A 20,813-nucleotide genomic window follows, 5' to 3' on the forward strand; every position below is an offset into this window, starting at 1 on the left:
TCTTGTGGCGAGAGCCGGCAACTGATTCACACTGTCCCGTTTGCAAACTTAAGTCTTGCATTCGTTGAAGTTACGGTAACCTTCCCTGGGCTTGAATGTAGTAGCCTGATTCACACCCCGCCTGACACGGCCCCGCGGTCACTGCAGGAGTGCAGGGACACGGGAGTGCGGCTGGTCACGTCTGTCCCCTGCCCGGCACCGTCCCCCTGGCCTTGACACATGACCCCCGCCGCTCGGCCCGCCCTTGCATCTCGGGGATCTTAATTAGTGTAATATGTCCCCGCCACGGTATCCCAAGCATCAGAACACAACCCCGCAACAGGCAAAGTCAGTCTGTTTGTGTGTTGTGTTTGCCGATATAATAAAATCATGCAATCTTCTCACGAAAGTTGCCAGCTCGCGCTAGATGACCGTTTTCCTCACCCTGTCTCGTAACGGGGGTTCGCTTTCGTTCTTTACCAACACTCACTAAAATATATCCATAAAGAATACTGTCTGAAATATATAAATGAATAGGGAAATATAACTGCAGTAAGCTACGAATACAAATGGTAAACTCGGGCTCTCGTAATGTCGGCAGCTGCCATCCGAGCTACTAGCCGAGGCTATATAAGGGCGAGACCCGCTCAGCTGCCAGGTAGACCGATACATGAGTGAGGGAAGAGTACGTCGCTGCTATCTCAGGTTTTAGGACTTGAGATTTGTCCCTAGTGCTTTAATAGACTTTAACCAATTTAGTGATCAAAATGTTGCCACAAAGCGTAACAGATCGTTCCACATCGCCCACCACGACTCAGGGAGTAATATTTGGATCTCAACTCGTCCAAGCCAACTCCAGAACACCTTACAGCGATGCTACACAGGTGAGTTTGATTAGTTACCTGAGTGTCCGTCCGTCCTGCTGTGTGCCCCTGTGTGTCGAGTATCTGTGTTATCTGGCTGTGGTTGTCGTGTGCATGGACTCGCCGAGGGACTCAACGCCCGCACGCGCCCTCCACGTCGCTCAGTTGCCCCTCGAAGTCAAAGATAAAACTTCGAACTTGCGCGCGACTAAGGACGTCTTCCTCTTTCACGGTTCGACATAATTTTTTTTTTACAGCGAAGGAAGCAGCTCAAAGGGATGAAAATACAAGTGAGAAGAAAAAAAACCGTTAATCGCTGCCTCCATAAAGTTACTAAGCTTCCAAAGTGAAAAAGGAAACTTAGATCTCTCGCGCGAAGGAAGGGCCTCCTCTTTCACAGTTCGACATGACTTTTTCTTATTTTTTATTGCGAAGCTCAATGGCAAAAAAATAATAAAGTGAGAAAAAAGAAAGACCGTTAATCGCTGCCGCCATAACATTAATACCAAAGACTTCGAAAATTCCCCGTGTTGTAGTGTTTGGTGTTCATGTTAAGTTTTAAGAAGTTCGAGGAAACTATACACGGGAAATCTTCTCATGTGTCTTGCATCGAAAACCTATATAACCATTATGGAGTGTATAAGATGGAGTAACTGGGTTCGGGCGATTACGAAGCCACTGAGTTGGACTGTGAAATCGGTTCTAAGTCCCCAAAGTTCGCGAAATGCTTCCAGTGATTTTTTTTTTTCTTTACTGAGTTTTGGTTTGAAGTGTTGTGTTCACGATGTATCCAGTGCATGCGCCAAGGACTGTTTTACCATACAGCGCAGTGTTTGATTGGAATGGCTCCATATTATTATTATTATTATTATTATTATTATTATTATCATTATTATTATTTTTGATGGTTTACTGTAAAAGCGAAACTTATCATTATTATTATTATTTATTATTATTATTATTTGGCACAACCATGCATGTGAAGTTACTGCTGCTGCTGCTGGCTTATAACGTGGACTGTTATGTGTATGTGTGTATGTGTGTTCGCGACTTTTACAAACCAACGTAAATTACACGAGAAGGAAGAACGGATGGAAGATGGATTTTCGTGATTTGTTTGCAAGTTAAGAAGGAAGGAAGGATTGAAGATAGATACGTGTTTGCTCTTCGCTGTTTGCAAGTTATGAACACATGGACTTACCTGCCTGACTACCAACCTGCCTACTCCCTTTCCTGAGGCCGGACTCATGCACACAGCAACCAGAGGCGACAGCGTAAATACCCGGCGCCAAGAGAAGTAATGTAAATGCGGGCACCACTAAACTTTACTTTTGGTTGGTGAATGAAGGCGTGCTCTGCTGTGTTCCTCAAGTATAATGCTTGCGTTGTGGCTGCACAGAGGCAACTTTGTGGTGGATTTAGTCTTTCTGAAGTGACTTGTGTTTCCTTACCACACCAGCCAGCATGCGAGTGTATTACAGTGTGTGTGTGTGTGTGTGTGTGTGTGTGTGACCAAAGAGACTAGCCATGGATTTGAGTTTTAAGACTTCGAAAAATTTATCGTTCGTGATACTCGTGATGTTCAGTGAAAGAAAAGTGCAAATGAAAGATACCAAAGAAAATATTACTGATACTCGTGCTTGGAGAAAACTTTCTGAACTTGAAACTCAAACACACATACATAAACTTGAACACACACAAACACACACACACAGTGATGATGGTGAAGGGAACGAAAGAAGGAAGGGGAAGAAGCAACACGTAGTAGTAGTAGTAGTAGTAGTAGTAGTAGTAGCAGTAAGTAGCAAGATATAAAGCTGCGAGTCTTCCCTCCCATCGATCATTTTCGTTTTGAGCTCCAGCGAGTGATAATTTGAGAGAGAGAGAGAGAGAGAGAGAGAGAGAGAGAGAGAGAGAGAGAGAGGAGCACAGCGAGAGGAAGAGTTTGCCGAGGTGCAACATTTGACGGTGTGTGTGAGGTTTGGGACTTTGATCTTGGCTAGCACGCTGCCGCCTCTCGCTCCCTCCCGTGCTGTTGCTAGGTAGGGCAGCCCGTGGCCCTCGCAACGCTCATAATATCGCTCACTTTGATTCGTAATTTGTCTTGCCTTGCATAACCGTGCGCGGGGGGAGAGAGAGAGAGAGAGAGAGAGACTCCAAGTGAAAATATTAATGTCGCTATATTACTTTGGAGTTAGTAATCGTTTTTGAAGTTGAAGGGAAATACCAGTGACGATTCGTTAGGATGTGTTGGTTGATCAGTGAGTGAGTTATACCAGTGAAAAGTAGACTTAGTACGTTATCACCATGGAATCTTTTTACGTTTAATCTCCTGGAAAAAGAAAATACATTAACTTACATGAATTTCGCCGTGTAATGAAGAAATGGGAGGCGAGTTTGTAAATGATGATGAGTTGGCTTAATGAACTGGGAGAGACAGCAGGCATGTTCCACGGTGACTGAGAGAGGCAGTTGATGCATCTCCCAAGACTGGTAGCAAGTTACATGACGTTGGCGACCCGCTGCTAATAAAAATGTGAAAAGACGCGAGTGAGGGGAATGTATTATTCGATTGTTTAAAGCAGAGAGAGAAGAGGAGGAGCAGGAGGATAGGAGGAAGGAGGATGGGAGGAGGCATGCTTGTGTTGCTCGACTCTTGAAACTCATTTGTATTCATGAAGTGAGATCAAGGCAAGTTCTTCACGCCTTATAGAATATTTTCTCCTTTATTTCTCTTCTCTCTTCCGTTTCCATTCCTCCTTCCTTCCTGCATCGTGCTCGGGGTCAAGAGGATTCATAGTTAGGAGGCACGAGTATTACAGGCCTGTGTTACAATTTGCATGTTTCGTGGTAATGAAATGTAATGAAAGCGAGGAAAAATGTGGTGCTAGTGGTGGTGGTGGTCCTGAGAGAAATAGAAGTCCCTATGTTTTTAATAAAGCTCAACACGACGTGAAATTTTGCCGTAGATCGGTAAAAAAGGAGCGAAAAAGGTAATAACACGAAGTAAAAGTGTGATATTCAGTTTTGATTAAATTGTCGGAAAGGTTTCTGTGACGTGAGAAGTTTGCTGAATTCTCCTCTTACCCCCACCAGACTTGACCAGTGGTGTGTGTGTGTGTGTGTGTGTGTGTGTGTGTGATATTCCCGTCACTCGATATGCTGCAAGCCTGAAAAGTAAGACGTGTGTAAAACCCCACCACACTTTTTTTTCTTTCTCTGGGGATGGAGGGCAAAAGTAACAAACGTGTACTCAGCAAGAGAAGAAAGAATTATTGTGCTGTGTTGCGTGTTGTGTTAGCCAAGATTATCAACACACACATACTTGCGGTGTAGTGCTTATAGACGGTGATAATGGCTGTGGATGTTTGGGCTGGTGAGGTAGATGGGGTTGAGAATGCCTCTTTGGGTTGTTGTTGGTGGTGGTGGTGATGACGGTTGAAGGACGAAGTGGTGATGATGGTTGGTGTTCGTGATGGTGGTGTTGAAGGGTAGGTGGTGTGGGGGGATGCTTATGCTGATGTAGTGTTGATTGGTGGTGGAGGGATAAAAAAAAAATAATAATATACGTACAGGGTGGTTGGTGGTTGAGGGTGAGTAATGGTGAGAGTGGGTGAGGGGAACATTTTGAGGATAAGAGAGATGATGATGCTGAGGAGGTTCTGGGAATGGCAGTGTTGACGTTAATTTTACTTATTGTTCATGTGCTCGTGGGTTGCATTAGCGGATAGAATTTTAAAATGTGAAACCGCTGCGTGCACAAGTAGCTTATATCTCGTGTTGAATGCTTATAAGAGGAACGAAACGTATAATAATATGTGGATGATGATAAGTCCGGATGATTGAAATAAAAGAAATGAGTTAGTATGAAGTAAGCTATTGGTGAGTGAGTTTTGAATTACTGAATGAGAACTTAAAACTCCATTGCGTGTTTATGACAGTGAGATTTGTGTTGGATTAAGATGAAAGGTGAAAAATGAAAATGAAAGGTGCTGAGGATAATAATAATAATAATAATAATAATACACAAATGAGTGATGGTGATTATGTGTGGAGGTAAGGTGACGTGTGTTGTGAGTGGTGATGTGGTGTTACTGAGTTGGTGTTGGAGTGCTTTTGGTGTGATTGTGATGTGATGTGGTGGTGATGTTAGTGTGGTGTAAAGTGCGTAGATGAGGTGATGGTGAAGATGAAATATAGAGTGACGGTGTGGATTGGCTTAGTTGATAATGAATGAATGTATCTTGTGTGGTGATGGTGAAGATGGAGTATAGTGATGATGTTTATTGACCCTGGTTGATGTAGTTGTGTATGTGGGTGTGGGTGTTGGTGATGATGAAAAAAGTTGCAGCATTGGTGAAAAAAGTGTGATGACGGTGTTGAAGTGGTGATGAACGTAGTTGTGGAGATCATAATATATTGCAACCGTGTTTTGAGTGGTATAAATAATGTGTTGATGATGACTGACTGTGATGATGTAGTCGTGAATGTGGTAGTGTGTGGTGACGGTGAATATGATAGTGATGGTGAAATATGTTATGGTGTAGTTAAGATAAATGTGGTAGTGCAGTGATGGTGTTGGGGGTGGTGATAGTGAATATGATGGTGAGCTGGCGTAGTAATGGTGATGTTGGTGAAGGTGACGGTGTTTGCGAGATGTGTTGAAGGTGAATCAGAGAGAGAGAGAGGCAGTTGCTCACTTCAGCGTTAAACACCTTGTCATCGCCTGTTGTAGCATGTCCAGTGTGAGTCATAAGAGAGAGAGAGAGAGAGAGAGAGAGAGAGAGAGAGAGAGAGAGAGAGAGAGAGAGAATATAAAGTGGATATGTATGAATTCTTACCACTATAAGGTCTTCTACACACACACACACACACATAGCAGAGGGGGCAGGCTTTCCTCGACTGACTCTGGAGATCTCAAACCAACTAAGATTGCACAAGTTCTGGGGGAAGTTATCTCGGGATCAGTTACCAAGTTACCTCGTGATATTAGTGCAGGTAAATTAATACTCCCTAAACAACGTGGGACTTCCTTACTACTGTACACATTACCCTAACTATGAACTTTGGATGGGCTGAAGGGCTGAGCTTACTTTAGGTAGGGTAGATAGTGGAAGGGAGGTTATAGAGAACAGAAGGTAGAATGAAGTTTGGGAATGAGAAGGGAAGGAAAGAGCTGGAGAATAGGAGAGAAGGAAGGAAGAAGGAGAGATGAAGTGGTTTGGGAAGAAGGAAAGGAAAGAGCTGGAGAACAGGAGAGAAGGAAGGAGGAAGGATAGATGAAGTGGTTCGTGAAAGAGGAGAAGGGAAGGAAAGAGTGACCACTGAATAAGAAGTTTGCTGGCCTTGAAAGTGCTCTTATAGTGAAGGGATGAGATGGAGAACAGAAGAGTGGGAAGAATGAAGGATTTATGAAGTGGTTCGGGAAAGAGGAGAAGGGAAGGAAGGAGTGACCACTGAACATAAAATTTCCTGGCCTTGAGAATGCTCGGACAGTGAGGCGGAAGTTCCTCATGACAAGAAAAACATCCCCCTCACAAGGCTACTCCGGGGAAGGTTGAATTATGGCCGTATCATTAGAGCAAATGTTTTTTTGATACCAATACAAATAGCCTGACAAACATGGGAGTGGTGGTGGATAGCAGAGAGAGGGAGACAGAGAGAGCGAGTGTGGTCATGTGGGGTATGAGGAAGCCTTCAGGTTTTCATACTTTATATAAGGATTTCGTGTAAGGGTGCCCATAAGCCTAACTTTTTTATAACCAACATTAGCATACCGACGTGTAAACATGCACGAGGCTGAATTGAAAACCTCCTGCCAGAATTATTAGTGTTTCTGTTTCTTTGAAGTGAAAACATTTTGAGATTTGTGATATGGAAATGTGTTAGTCTGAAAAGCTAATGGTAGCAGTAGTTCCGAACATGACTTTTTTTCGTATCAAATTCCTGAACATTCTAATTTTTTTTTAGTCAGTGTGTCACCTAACTTCATATAATCTTAATTGCAAGTAATTTTCGTATCAATAGTGAGTGTGTTTACGACTCTTATCTGAAAATTAGCGAGTGAACGATACCCCCAGTTAAGATAGAAACGCTCAAAAAAACACAATTTATAAACACAACTCTAACTCGACCTAATGATCATCTTGCACAGTCACGTATAATTTGAAGAGAACACAGGCCCCACGTACTACTCACTCACCATCTCTAATGAGTCATGGAGCTTAAGCCGTTCAGTAGTATCTAGGAAGCTTATGCACACTGCTTACGGAGATATTAAGGTTGTGTGTGTAATAGAGACGTGGTAGGCAGTCATGGACGCGTGAGTTATATTACCACCGGTGTTTAAGTAGACGGAATTCCCTTGATGATTTATGTGTATCTAAAGACTTGTGCATAAGACTAACACCACCACCACTGACAAGCCTACCTCTGCTACTACTGCTGCAACATTTTACGACTGCTTCTTACACCCTAATGACGATTTATGTATATCTAAAATCTTGTTCAAAAGACGTACACCATCACCACTACTGACAAACCTACCACCACCACCACCACTACTACTACTTCTATTACCACTTCTACTACTACTACTATTACTACTGCAACATTTAGACTGCTTCTGGTGTTGCTGCTGCCGCTATTATCACCTTTGGCCATAATTGGAGCCGCCTGCCAGTGTCCTTCAGATCGTGTGGGGCATAAGTCACAAACATCTTTTTATGCAGTCCTCCTGACCTCCGAAGTCTTCACCTGATCCGGCTGTTAATAGTGTGCCGTGTGTGTGTGTGTGTGTGTGTGTGTGTGTGTGTGTGTGTGTGTAAGAGTGATTTGGGAGGGGGTGAATAGTTGAAATATGAAATAACAGAATAAATGTTGAGAGTAAAAGGAGAAAAAAAGAAAACGTCTGTTGGCACGCACGTGATTTTCATAAGTGCTACTGCCTCTGCTTTTGTCAGGCTTTGGCCAGCAGTGCATATCAGAGAGAGAGAGAGAGAGAGAGAGAGAGAGAGAGAGAGAGAGAGAGAGAGAGAGAACCTATTTTTCCCTGTCACATGAGCAAAAACTCCATCTCACCTCATCCCAGAGAGAGAGAGAGGAGGGTAGCAGGCGTGTGGTGGTCCGTACACAGCAGGCTCACTGTACATCAACGGTCGACTTAGCAGGATGCTCCCCCCCCCTCCCTTGAGCCCCCTTTTTCCCCCCGCCCTGAAAAATCGACTCAGTAGGTGGTGGTGGTGGTGGTGGTTGTCCTGTTGCTGGGGTGTGTGTGTGTGTGTGTGTGCTTTGAAACGGTTGATTGGTGATGTTTCTGCACACACACACACACACACACACACACACACACACACACTATGATCAGTATTGTGAAAGCACTAACATAATAAGCGTAATAACCAATAATTGTGATGTTAGGAACTTTCTAAGAGAGAAAATATGGTAAAGGTAGTAGAGATACATAATTACAACTCGCAGAAAAGCAAAAATGAGAAAAGTAAAGAATAATAAAGTAAATATCAGATTCGTCTCCCTCCTCAAACTCCTCTTCCTCTCCTCCTCGTCCTCTTCTTCCTCCTCTTCTTTCTCCTCCTCTTCCTCGTGTCATCCTCCTTCTCTTCCTCTTCTCCTCCTCCTCTTCTTCCTCGTCTCATCCTCCTCCTCTTCCTCCTCCTCCTCCTCCTCCTCGTGTTACCCTAGCGGGCGCCAAAGCAAGAGGTAGCTCTCATCCACCAGCTGGCTCATAGTGTTGCCTTCGTCACTTTTTTTTTCCGAGGACTTGGCACAATTTTATCACCATTTAAATTAACTGTGATAGTATATTATGAAGCTTCCTCCCCCACCCCCATCCCCTTGCGTGACTGGGGATAGTTATTATTATTATCACTTGTTATTATTATTATTTGTATATATGTTCCACTTGTCTTCTGATCCTTAGTAGTTGTTTGTTTTGTTAATAAATACTCTGGACACGACTGATAATGTTGGTGTTGACGCGGTTTGATTCTTTGCTGAACAGATGATTTGTGATTATTTACTTACACTATAATATATCTCGTTTTAACAGTATACAAACAAGGATCTGCGTTTGATTAATTTTAGCTGCGATGTCTTGCTTCCGATAGTCTCTCTCTCTCTCTCTCTCTCTCTCTCTCTCTCTCTCTCTCTCTCTTGCACAACCATCTATTAATCTTCCTTTCCCTCTGCATCCATTCACTAAATCATCCATTCGTAAACACATTCAGTCAGTCCCCGTGTCTCCACCTTCCCCCTCCTCCTCGTCCCCCTTCCCCTTCGACCCTCCTCTTTCGACCTTCCCCCTTCCCTCTTCCCCCTTCCCCTTCCCTCATGCCCTTTCGCCCCTTCCCTCCCCGTCCCTGACATTAGCATACATCCCCACATTCATATTCATGCCTCAGACCTACATGGAAACACGGCATTACCTCTACTATATATATTAAACCCAATACTATATATTTAGAGAGAGAGAGAGAGAGAGAGAGAGAGAGAGAGAGAGAGAGAGAGAGAGAGAGAGAGAGAGAGGATTAATTTCAGCTCGGGTATAGCACATTTTATATTTTCTGATTGTATACAACAAAACCGCTTTACTTGATCGTTTCAGTATCTGCAGCCGGAGTAATTACTGTTATCGACTTATCGTTGCTTAGATATTGTAAGTCCATATTCTTGAACGTATCAGACCCATCACGACTATTTTCCCAAGGCCACAGAGAAGATTAACCGGGTTCTCGTGAGTGATCATCCCCGTTCAAGGTGCAGAAGTCGTGTCAAACTATCACCAGGATCACAAAACAGTCCATGAAAATCCCAGCAACTTCTACGAGAGGCTTTTCAATCAGGCGTACAGAAGTGAAGATACGGGCTGATATATGCTACTTAATTTTCTACTTTTCGTGGCTTCGTTTTAACATCCCTCGCTGCCTGCCTACCTCCCTGCCTGCTTCTCGGGTGGTTTAATATATCGTAGTGTCGGCTGTGGGGCAGATTTATTGTATGGTAGGTAAGGATCCCCCTCCCCCATCCCTCTCTTCCCTTCCCTTCCTCCCTAACTTTCTTCGTCCCTTCTCTCACTCCCTTTCCTTCGGTCTCTCTCTCTCTCTCTCTCTCTCTCTCTCTCTCTCTCTCTCTCTCTCTCTCCTCTTCCCCTACATACTTTTTGCTTGTTTATTTTCTTAGGTTACCTTGGCCGTATCGTGGACCATCTCTCTCTCTCTCTCTCTCTCTCTCTCTCTCTCTCCACGAACAGCTTAACCAAAGGCGTAATTCTTTTTTTTTTTTCATTACCATTTCATTCCTGCAGAGAGAGAGAGGGAGAGAGAGAGAGAGAGAGAGAGAGAGAGAGAGAGAGAGAGAGAGAGAGAGAGAATTAATGGAAATTGCATGTCTGTTTAAATATGCTCGCAAATTTTCTCTTCCTCGTCCCTTCATTCAAGAGAGAAGTCAAGAGTTTGGATGAAAGGTGGTGGTGGTGGTGGTGGTGACGACGAGGACAAGTTAGTGTGGAAGAGGAAGGAAAGTCTTAAGATTCTTTCTCTCCGCGGCTCAAATGAGGATTCAGGAGGCCTTGCTGGTGATGGTTGTTGGTGTTGTAGGTGGTGGTGGTGTTGAGGGTGACGGTTGGTGGTGATGGTGTTGATGGTGACGGTTGATGGTGAGGTCGGGTGAGATAGTAAGCTGACGATTGGTATCCTCGTATCTATTTCTCCTTCTTCAGTATTTTCATCATCTTCATTTATATCTTATTATCCCACCGTTGCCATGTTACTTAGGCTTTATCATCATCGTGTCCTTTCCTATCACCACTTCCTTCCTTTGTTACTGTAAGGAGGTTCTATTAGTTCATAACCCCCATACTACTATCTACTACTACTACTACTACTACTACTACTACCATTACTATTACTCTTACCACTACAAATACATACCAGCTCCAACAACAACACTACTGCCATATCTCCAAGTAGCCTCCAGCCTCGCCAACACACACACACACACACAAACACACACACACACACACTTCCAAGTTAACTCGAACCCATTCCAACACCGTGCTCCAAAGTCCAAGTAATTTAACTTAGCAACAACAACATTTACTACTACTACTACTACTACTACTACTACTACTACTTATATCTGTTGCCATTATTGTGTATTCTACTACTTCTACCACCACTACTATTGTTACTACTACTACTACTACTACTACTGCTGCTTCTGCTATAACTGTGACTGATTCGAGTTTTAGCGAATTTTGTCCCCCGTAAAGGAAAGAGCAAATGGTTCACACTTTCCCGATGGTGAGGGTTCCAAGGATCGATTTTGAAGCCTCATAACTCACTCATCCCGGTCAGCTGGAACCATGGAGGGTGAGGGAGAGGGAGAGGGAGAGTAGAACGTTTGGGTGCCTACCGTACTTTTTCTTTCCTCTTATTTCCTGTCATTCTCTTTCTTTCGCTCTCTTATCTTTAGCTTTCATATTTATTCTTCGTCGGTCTCTCTTTCCTGTTCCTTCTTTCTCACCCTCTGTCTTTTCCATTTATTCCTCCTCTTTTCTGTCCTGTTCCTTTTTCTTAGTCTATCTTATATATTTCTTAACGTTTTTTCTCCTTTTTATTTTCTTTCATTTTAGTTTTGGAAAGTTTAAGGCTTAAAATTTCCAGGGTTATTTTCCCTTTTTTCTTCCTTTTTTCGCCTTTTCTCGTTTTTGGTTCCTTTATTTTCCTTTCATTTTGGTTTCGAAAAGTTGAAGGGTCAGAATTTTCAGGCATAGTTTCCTTTTTTTTCTCGTCCTTTTTTTTTTGGCTTTCTCCCATCCCTTTTCCGTATCTCGACCCTCCTCTCTCTCTCCCTTTACTGTCCTATCTCCCCCAGCCAGCCAGCCTGTTTCCTCCCCCTCCTCCCCTCCCGTCCCTCCCTTCTCCTCTCCCACCATTCACTTCCTCCTCCTCTCCGCGTCCCTCTCCCTCCCCCTCTTCCCCTTCGTTCTTTTCATTGAACTTCCCCATTCATTGGTTCGGGGTGGGTGGGGGGGGGGGGAATTGGGTCGGGGCTGACCTCTCCCTCTCTCTTCCCTTCCCTTCCTCTCCTCTCCCTTTTTCCTTCCCATTCTCGCACTTTTACTTCCCTTCCTCCGTCCCATCCTCTCATTCCCCTCCACCACTTTCGTTCTGGTAATACGGTTTTGCTCTCTCTCTCTCTCTCTCTCTCTCTCTCTCTCTCTCTCTCTCTCGACTTCCTTCCATCTCAGTTGGTCTTTCTTTCAATCTCTATTTATTTCTTGTATTCCTGAGGTCATCATTCTCTCTCTCTCTCTCTCTCTCTCTCTCTCTCTCTCTCTCAAGGTCGGGGTGGTATTTTAATCCATCTCATGTAAAATATTAAGTTTAAGAAGTAAAATATATAATATCTCTAAATCACGTCAGAGAGAGAGAGAGAGAGAGAGAGAGAGAGAGAGAGAGAGAGAGGGAGGTCGTGTGGTCGGGTGGTAGAATGTGTATTTTACTGGAGAGAGAGAGAGAGAGAGAGAGAGAGAGAGTGAGAGAGACCGGTCCTTTCCTAAATTAATGTTAATGTTTTTGTTTTTTGTCATAATTCATCTCTCTCTCTCTCTCTCTCTCTCTCTCTCTCCACCAATATATCCTTCCACACTCGTTTCTGGCATGTAAATTAGTAAGTTTTTTTCCCCTCTTTTCTACGTCCTATTTATTTCATTACTGCCATTAATATTGTTTTTAGTGGATATGTGAATGATAGAGAATTAGATAAAAACAACGAAGGAAGGAGTGAAGGGAAGCGAGGGAAAATAGGAACAGGAGAGAAGTATAATATTATAAAAGGAAGGAAGGTAGGAAGGAGGTAATACTAAATGAAGAGTAAGGATAAAGGAAGACAGCAAGAAAAGTAGAAAAAAGGAAGGAAGGGAAGTAGGAGAAAAAGGAAGAAATGGAAAAGAGAAAAATAAAAGAAAACAAGGGAAGTAAAGAGAAAATTAAGGGAGTAAGAAGAGAAGAAAATAAAGGAAGAAAGTAAGAAAAGTAGATGAAGGAAGGGAGGCAAAGTTAGGTAAGCAAGGTCGCAGGGAGGAATAGGAAGAAGGAAGGGAGGAGGAGGAGGAGGAGGAGGAACGTGATGAGATGGAAGAAGGAAGGAAGGAAAATGGGGAGAGGGGAGGGGGGGGGGGGCAGCTCTATGGGGAGAATAGTTGAGTTGATTTATGGATGAAGGGAAGAGGAGGAAAGGGTAAGGCACGGAGGGGAGGTAAATGGGGTCAGAGAGAGAGAGAGAGAGAGAGAGAGAGAGAGAGCGTTTGTTGACATTTAGAGCCCACTGCATAACGGTTTGGGTAAGAGGGGGAGGGAAAGAGGGAGGGAGGGTACCGAGAGGGAAGAAGGCCTCTCTCTCTCTCTCTCTCTCTCTCTCTCTATCTCACACACACACAAAAATAATAATGGAGGGATGGAGTAAAGGCAGACGAATGTGGAGATAAAGATATGGAAGAAATGTTGGGTGGAGGAACTCTCTCTCTCTCTCTCTCTCTCTCTCTCTCTCTCGTTTTGTACGCATTTTCGGTAAGGAATTTCAGCCGGGGCCATCTGGGCAAAGAGAGAGAGAGAGAGAGAGAGAGAGAGAGAGAGAGAGAGAGAGAGAGAGAGGTATGGGCTCTCAGGTAGACAGAGAGAAGGCAGGCAGGCAGGCAGGCAGGTAGCTGAGTAGGCTGAAAGGAAGGCAGGGAAGAGTAGGGCAGGGCAGAAGGCAGGTTTGTTAAGAAGAGGGTGTAGAGGAGAGAATGAGTAGATTTAAAGAGGACGAGGAGGAGGAAGAAGAGGCTGACGGGGGGGGGGGGGGTAGAGGGGCAGCTTGATGGAAGGTAAGGGAGAGGCAGGGAGGTAGGTAGGCCGAGGGAGGATTAAGTGAAAGAAGATTACTCGTTATTTTTAGGGAGGAGAAGCGTTACGGCCGAAGATGTTTTAAGGATTTTTTTCTTTAAAGGGCTTGGAAAAAATATATATAAAGTTGGGGGTTTTCGTAAGGCCGGCCGGCGTAGTATAGTAATTATAGAAGTACATTACCTTTCTCCTAAATTAGAGGCTCTGGGAATTACCTAAGGGAGAGTGGGTGAGGGGAGGGCCAGTGCGTGTGGGAGGACTAATTTCGTCGCGGAAGACAAAAAATAAATAAAGATAATGAGATGTTAATGAACTAGGCGAAAGTTATTAGAAGGAAAGTGTTAAATTTCCGTCCCGACTAATTATTTACTGATTCCCCGGCGTAAAACTGTATTTTCTTTCATTGATTTGCATAGTAATTACAGCTCCCTCTGGCGGGTAATGGGCGGCACTCACCTGGGGGGAGCAGGGGGAGGAGGGCAGCAGGTGAAGGGTTTAGGAGGGGGCGGCGTGCCAGGTATCACTCCATTAGTAGTTGTTTTTTTATTACTATTTGCAGGAAATGTAAGTAGTAGTAGTAGTATTTGGGTTCGCTGATGAGGGAAAACATGAACGCCAGTGGTAATAACAGTAATAATAATAGTAATAATAATAATAATAATAATATACAGTCGAACGAAGGTGGTGTAGTGTTTGGCTCAAGTCGTAAAGTGAGTGAAGGTGATGATGGTGATAGTGGTGAATGTGAAAACTGTTATATGGTGTTTTTTTATTTATTTATTTGTTTGTTTTATGTGTGTGTGATGATGCAGTGTTTGACTTGAGCCCTAAAGCGAGTGAAGGTGATGATGGTGAGTGTTGAGGCGAGCTTGATGTGTGAACCCCTAAACATGACGTGAACATGAGAGAACGTTGAGGCGACAATGACAGTGAACATGTATGGTGATAGCCGTGGCACCGAAAGTGATGTTGAATGTGATAATATATATAGTAATCCTCCATATTAAAATAAATCCGTTTTTAATCTAGCCTTTGAAAGTGATGTTGAAAGTGACCTGGCGATAACTGCGTCCAAGAATATGACTGGGAAAGTGAACTCCTGATTCTCCTTATTCTTGTTTGTCACTTTTTCTCTCACTTTTTCGTAGGGTCAGAGAGAGGACAGGAGGAGGGAGAAGAGGTGGAGGTGACGGTGTTGGCAGAGGAGGTGGAGAAGGACGTGGTGGTGGTGGCAGGAGGAGGATCTTAAGAATGGCTAAAAGACGAAGTTTAAGTGAAGTTTAGTTATGGAAGTTTGAATGTTAATCAGAGACGAACTTTTAGGTGAGGCTTACTAGAGAAGAGGGAGGAGCAGAGGGAGGAGAGGTGGAGGGAAAGGTGAGGTAGAGGGAGGGGAGGAGGGGAGGAAAGGAAGAGAGGCCCAAAACAGCTGGAGTTCGTGGGTAGTAAAGTCCTAAGCTTACCTTGGGCTAGGGGGAGGGTAGAGAAGGGAGGAAGGGAGACGAGTGGGGAGAGAGTGGAGGGGAATCCTTTTGGGGTGGAAGGGTGGCGAATGAGGGCGGACAGGAAGAAGGGCTTTGGGTGGAAGAGGAGGGAGAGAGAGAGAGAGAGGGTGAAAGAGGAGGGAAGAAGGAAGGGTTCGTGAAAGGGGAAGTGGAGGAGGGTGGCGAAAGAGGGCGGACCAATAGAAGCTCATGGAGTGGAAGAGGGAGAAGTGGAGGACGAGATGTAAGAGGAGGAAAAGGAGGAGGAGGGAATAGAAGTGTTGCGAAAGAGAGGAAGAAGTAGAAGGGAAAAGGAGAGAACGATGAGAGACGAGGGAATGGAAGTAGAGGGTTGAGGGTAAGAATGTGGATAAGTTTAGAGGGATGGAAGCAAGGAAGGGGAGTGAAGAGGTGGAAAAAGGATCAAGGTGGACAGGAGATAAAGAGTTTGGAAGGTAAAGGTAGAAAAGAAGAAGGGTAGAAGTATAATAGGTAGGAAGTAGGTGGCTCAAGGTAGAGAAGTGAAGGGGGGAATTTGTGGTAAAGAGGTGGAGAGGTAAATGTAGCTGTGAACAGGTCGAGAGTGGAGGAGGTGGACGTGTGATATAGAGGTGGAGAAGTAAAGGTAGAGAAGGTGGATCAAGGTCGAGAACCAGAAGGGATGGGCATGTGGCCGTGAACAGGTCGAGAGGGGAGGAAGTAGACGAGAGGAGTGAGTGGGTGGAGCGGTGGAGCAAGCGGTGGAGGGTCCGGGGCCGTATAAGGAGTGAGGGAAGGGAGGGGTCTTACCTGCCTGATTAGCACCCACCAACTCACCTCACTTGAGCCATATGGGCCGACCGTAGGCCTCCTCTCACCTGGCCGACCCACACACACACACACACACACACACACACTCACACGCCCTCCTCCATGGTGGCCCCCCTACGAGAACACACACACACACACACACACACACACACACACACACACACACATACACCGTACTCCTTCCTCGCCTGATTTTATACTCCCCTGTGGTTCTGTTAATTTCGTTACATCATCATATTTTCATTATTTTCATCATATTTGCTTCTTTCATTATAATCATAGTCTTCATCTTCGTCACTTTCGTCATCCTTACCTCTGTTATCATTACCTTCAATTTCACTTTCCTTATCATCATCATTCATTATCTTTCATTATCAGCATCATTATCTTCAATTTAACTTTCTATCATCATTCATTAATCATTATCAATATCATTATCTTTCATTATCAGCATCATTATCTTCAATTTAACTTTCTCTATCATCATTCATTATCAATATCATTATCTTCAATTTCAGTTTCATGGAGGTCGTTCAGAGTTGTCTCTTAGTTGATTTAATAGGAAATGTTAAAAAAAAGGAATTATGAGATTAAATAAATAAAAAAAAAATCTTCAGTGCAGGAAATAAATAATAGACTTCGTACGTAACCTCTGAATAAGCGGGGAGTGTCAATTAAGTATTCGAACAATTCATTTAATACCATTGATTTAGTCTCTAATCAGGCGAAGTGGATACCGGATGAGATTATATTCCTCTCCCCCTCCCCCTCCTCCTCCTCCTCCCCCTCCTCCTCCAGCGTTTACTCCTCCGTGACGGGAAAACAGACGATCACTTTTGAAAACCTACGGAAGGAATCTAAAAAAAAAAAAAAAAAAAAGCAGCCTCGTAAACACAGAGCAAAAAGAGGACGAAGGTTGGATATATTAAACTGGTCAGTGTAGATAATCACGTATATTAAAACCAACATTGAACTCTGACCTCTTTGAATGAAACGATCACTTTTGAAAACCCACAGAAGGTATTGAAAGAAAAAATCCACCTCCTAAGCAACAAGAAGAAAATGAAATTGACTTTACATGTATTATTAAACTGATTAGTGTAATATCGTGTATACAACCCACATTGAACGCCCCCTTGGATAGAATTAAGCAAAAAGTTACACAAAACAAAAAGAACTTAGACATATTTAATTACGATACGATGTTGTCTCGAGATCTTACTTATATGTCGGTATTATAAGACTTTCGCTTCTCACATCAGCTATTTCTAAAGGTCAAAGAGGGGGTCAGTCGGGTTCTAATGAGTGTTTCTTCAGGTTCATGGTACAGAAGAAGGGTCAAACTACCACCAGGGTCATAAAACTACTCTCGGAAAAGCCCACAACTCCTACGAAAGCCTTGTCAAATATGTGTTCTTGGGCTACGAAATGGCTTATAATACAACCCATAGTCCGAAAGCCTAATTTAATGTGGGTATGTAAGCCCGGAAATGTTTGAGGCTATGGACCTATACTATAAGCCTTGAAACAACCCCTTCCCTCGTCCCCCTGGCCTAAACTTGTGTTGGGTGGGCTGAGAGAACTATTCGGAAAGGCCTGAAACGCTAGGAATGTATGGGAACCGAGAGAGAGAGAGAGAGAGAGAGAGAGAGAGAGAGAGAGAGAGAGAGAGAGAGAGAGAGAGAGTACCCGTACGTTACCAGCTTCCACACTTCAGCCGCAGCAAAATTCCACATTCTTCACACGCTAGGAGGGTTTAGTTTAGCCTGTCTTCTCTCTCTCTCTCTCTCTCTCTGTATATACCTTACCTGTCTACATTCACGCATTCACACACATAAAAGCCATTGCTGTTGAATATACTAGTAAACATTTACCTTTATTTATCTTTATTTATCTTTCCTAGTACTCAAACAAACGTCAAAGTATAGAAAGGAAGAGAAACAAACAAAAAGGGAAACAATAATCCAGTATGCAAAGAATAAACACTATTAATTACGAAAAATCTAACTTTAAACGATCATTTTTGCACATCCTTCCTTCCTTCCTTCCTTCCTTCCTTTCCTTTCCTTTCCTTCCTTACACGGGACTGTACCGGGAGGAGGAGGATCTTGGGTGTGACCTTAATAACCGGAGTAAGGATGGTGTCAGGGACTGCCTTCCCGTTGTCCAATAGCTTCTGTGGTGATGGGGACTTCTTTATAAGCGGACTGTGCGGTTTGAGAGAGTTCGTTGTAAGGAGGTCTGTGGTCTGGGGTAGCTAGCCGGGGAGTGTGGTCGCAACGAGAGAGAGAGAGAGAGAGAGAGAGAGAGAGGAGGAAAAGGAGGAATAGAAGTAAAGATTATGAGCGAGAAGTATAAGAAAGCTGGAGATGGAAAAGGAAGGAGAGAGAGAGAGAGAGAGAGAGAGAGAGAGAGAGAGAGAGAGAGAGGGGGTGGAGGTGGTGGGTATCGTGGTAATGTGGGAGAGGGAGAAATAGGAGGAGGAGGGAGGGCTGGCAGGCAGAGTAAGGGAAGGGAGAGAGGTGGAAGAAAGAAGAGGAAGAGGAGGAAGAAGGTTACAGAGATTGATGATTAACAGAATTTAGCGCACGGAAAGAAAAGTCGACATTTTAAACTTAAAAATTTAGAAAAAAATAACAATGCTATAACACGCCTGTCATCATTTCTCGGTCCTTACAATTATATACAAGAAAAACAATCATAAAGGAAAACAATTATTAGTTTAAAATCGGACACTTCCACAACCTTTTCTTTTAGTAATATTGAAAAACTTGTGAGTTATATAAAGTTCATAGTGTGGAGCTGCTATTCATGAACGGTTAAGTGAAAGGAGATACGGGGAACGGGGAAGAGGAGGAGGAAGAAGAAGAGGAGGAGGAGGAGGAAGAGAAGCGAAGAAGGAAGTAGAAATATAAGCCCTTTCCAGCGCCTTAGCACGTGTTATCTTCCCTCCTACTCCTCCTCTTCCTCCACTCCTCCACCTGAAACTAGGAAGACAATTGCCGGTATCAGAAAGAGGAGGAGGAGGAAGAGGAGGGGTGAAGGTGAGAGGAAGGAAGGGCTGAATATTTGGTAAGAGGATTTCAGTGCGAATGACCGACAGGAAGCCAAGTTTAGTTCCTGGAAATAGAGAGAGAGAGAGAGAGAGAGAGAGAGAGAGAGAGAGAGAGAGAGAGAGAGAGAGAGAGAGACCGACCCGGGGCAATCAGCTGCTTTGGTCTGGTCTCCATCTGGCCGGGTGGAGAGAAAAGGTGGGGACGGGGGAGAGAAGGAGAGGAAGAAGAGAAGTGGTTCGGGGAGGGAGAGAGAAAGCCGGTGAAGGTTAGGATTTTTGGAGAGAGAGAGAGAGAGAGAGAGAGAGAGAGAGAGAGAGAGAGAGAGAGAGAGAGAGAGAGAGAGAGAGAGAGAATGCAATAAATTAAGAAAGTATTGCAATCAAGAAAATGAGAAGCAACCATAAGTATTGATCGAAGAAGAAAAGAAGAAGAGGAAGAGAAAATAAGAAAAAGAGGAGGAGGAAGAAAAAGAAGAGAAAGGGGAAGAGGAATTAAAAAAAAGAGGAGGGGGAAGAATAAGAAGAGAAAGAGAAGATAAAAAAGATAAACGAAGAGAAGACAACTATTAGAAAGAGGGGAAGGGAAGGCGGAAAAGAAAGAAGGAAGAAGGGAGAGAGGAGAGAAAGAGGGAGGGAGAGTTACCTGCACTTTACCTGAGAACAAGGGAGAGAAAGAAGGAGGAGGAAGGTGATGAGAAGATGGAGAGAGTAAAGGAGAGAAGAGGAAAGGAGGGAGGGATAAGTGGAGAGGGAAAGCACCGTGACACAAGGATAGGACACGCACGCCGAGAGAGAGAGAGAGAGAGAGAGAGAGAGAGAGAGAGAGAGAGAGAGAGAGAGAGAGAGAGAGAGAGAGAGAGAGAGAGGGTTTCATACTTCTAATCTTATTTCACTCAGGAGGAGGAGAAAGTATTTTAAGTTTTCATCATTGCAGAAGGCTAAAAATGTACCCACTTATTTTTATTATATTTGTGAAAGTAGTTTTAGCGACGTAACATTTTTGTACTGTAGTAACTTATAGGTATTTGTTGTATTGATAAAAGAATGTGTATTTTTATTTTTAGGTATCACCATATTGAATGAAAGAAATTATAAACGGCAGCAACCTCAAAGATCTTCAATGTTCAAATCTATACAGAAGAGGGATCAAATGCTTTGTCAAATAATGGAAAAGAAAATGATAAAGAATTTGCAGAGTTTCTAAGATGGATAATAATAACAATAATAATGATGAAATGATAAAGACTCGAATGTTTTGTCAAATACTAAAAGACCAAGTGATGATGAGTTTGCCCTGTGATAATAAACTCTGAAAATACATCAATAATAAAAAAATAAGTTAAAGAAAAGAAAAAAAAAAGACAAACGGAGAGAATAGCAAACTGATCCACGGAAGCCAAAGAGAAAAGAAAAGAAAAAACGAATGAAGAAGAAGAGGAAGAAGAAGACACATGGAGAGAGAACTTAAGAGACAGACGAGGGATGGAGATTAAGGCGGGGAATTAGGAAAGGATTAGGATGAGAAAATAAAGGAATGGAGAAAGGATTAAGATGGTTCACTGGCTTCAGACCGTCATTAGAGGAAGGGTTGAGGCAGGGGCTGATTGAGGGGAGGATGGGGAGGAGGAGGAAGAAGGAGGAGGACAAGGAGGAGGAGGAGAAGACGAACGAAAGACTTATGCATGTAGAGAATGGTGTGAGAAGAAGGAGGAAG

The 20,813-nt window shown here is 43.6% G+C and overlaps 1 protein-coding gene across 1 annotated transcript in view; it reads left to right on the plus strand.

Moving 5' to 3' along the window:
• Window positions 1-641: 641 nt before the first annotated feature.
• Window positions 642-20,813, plus strand: part of LOC127005918 (transcription factor SOX-4-like) — a 103,859-nt gene continuing 83,687 nt past the window's right edge. The window contains exon 1 of the mRNA XM_050875314.1: window positions 642-863. Within this exon, the coding sequence (XP_050731271.1) occupies window positions 747-863 (117 nt within the window). The 5' untranslated portion in view covers window positions 642-746. The remainder of the gene's footprint in view (window positions 864-20,813) is intronic.

Source organism: Eriocheir sinensis, chromosome 31, assembly GCF_024679095.1.
Source record: "Eriocheir sinensis breed Jianghai 21 chromosome 31, ASM2467909v1, whole genome shotgun sequence".
Taxonomy (NCBI): domain Eukaryota; kingdom Metazoa; phylum Arthropoda; class Malacostraca; order Decapoda; family Varunidae; genus Eriocheir; species Eriocheir sinensis.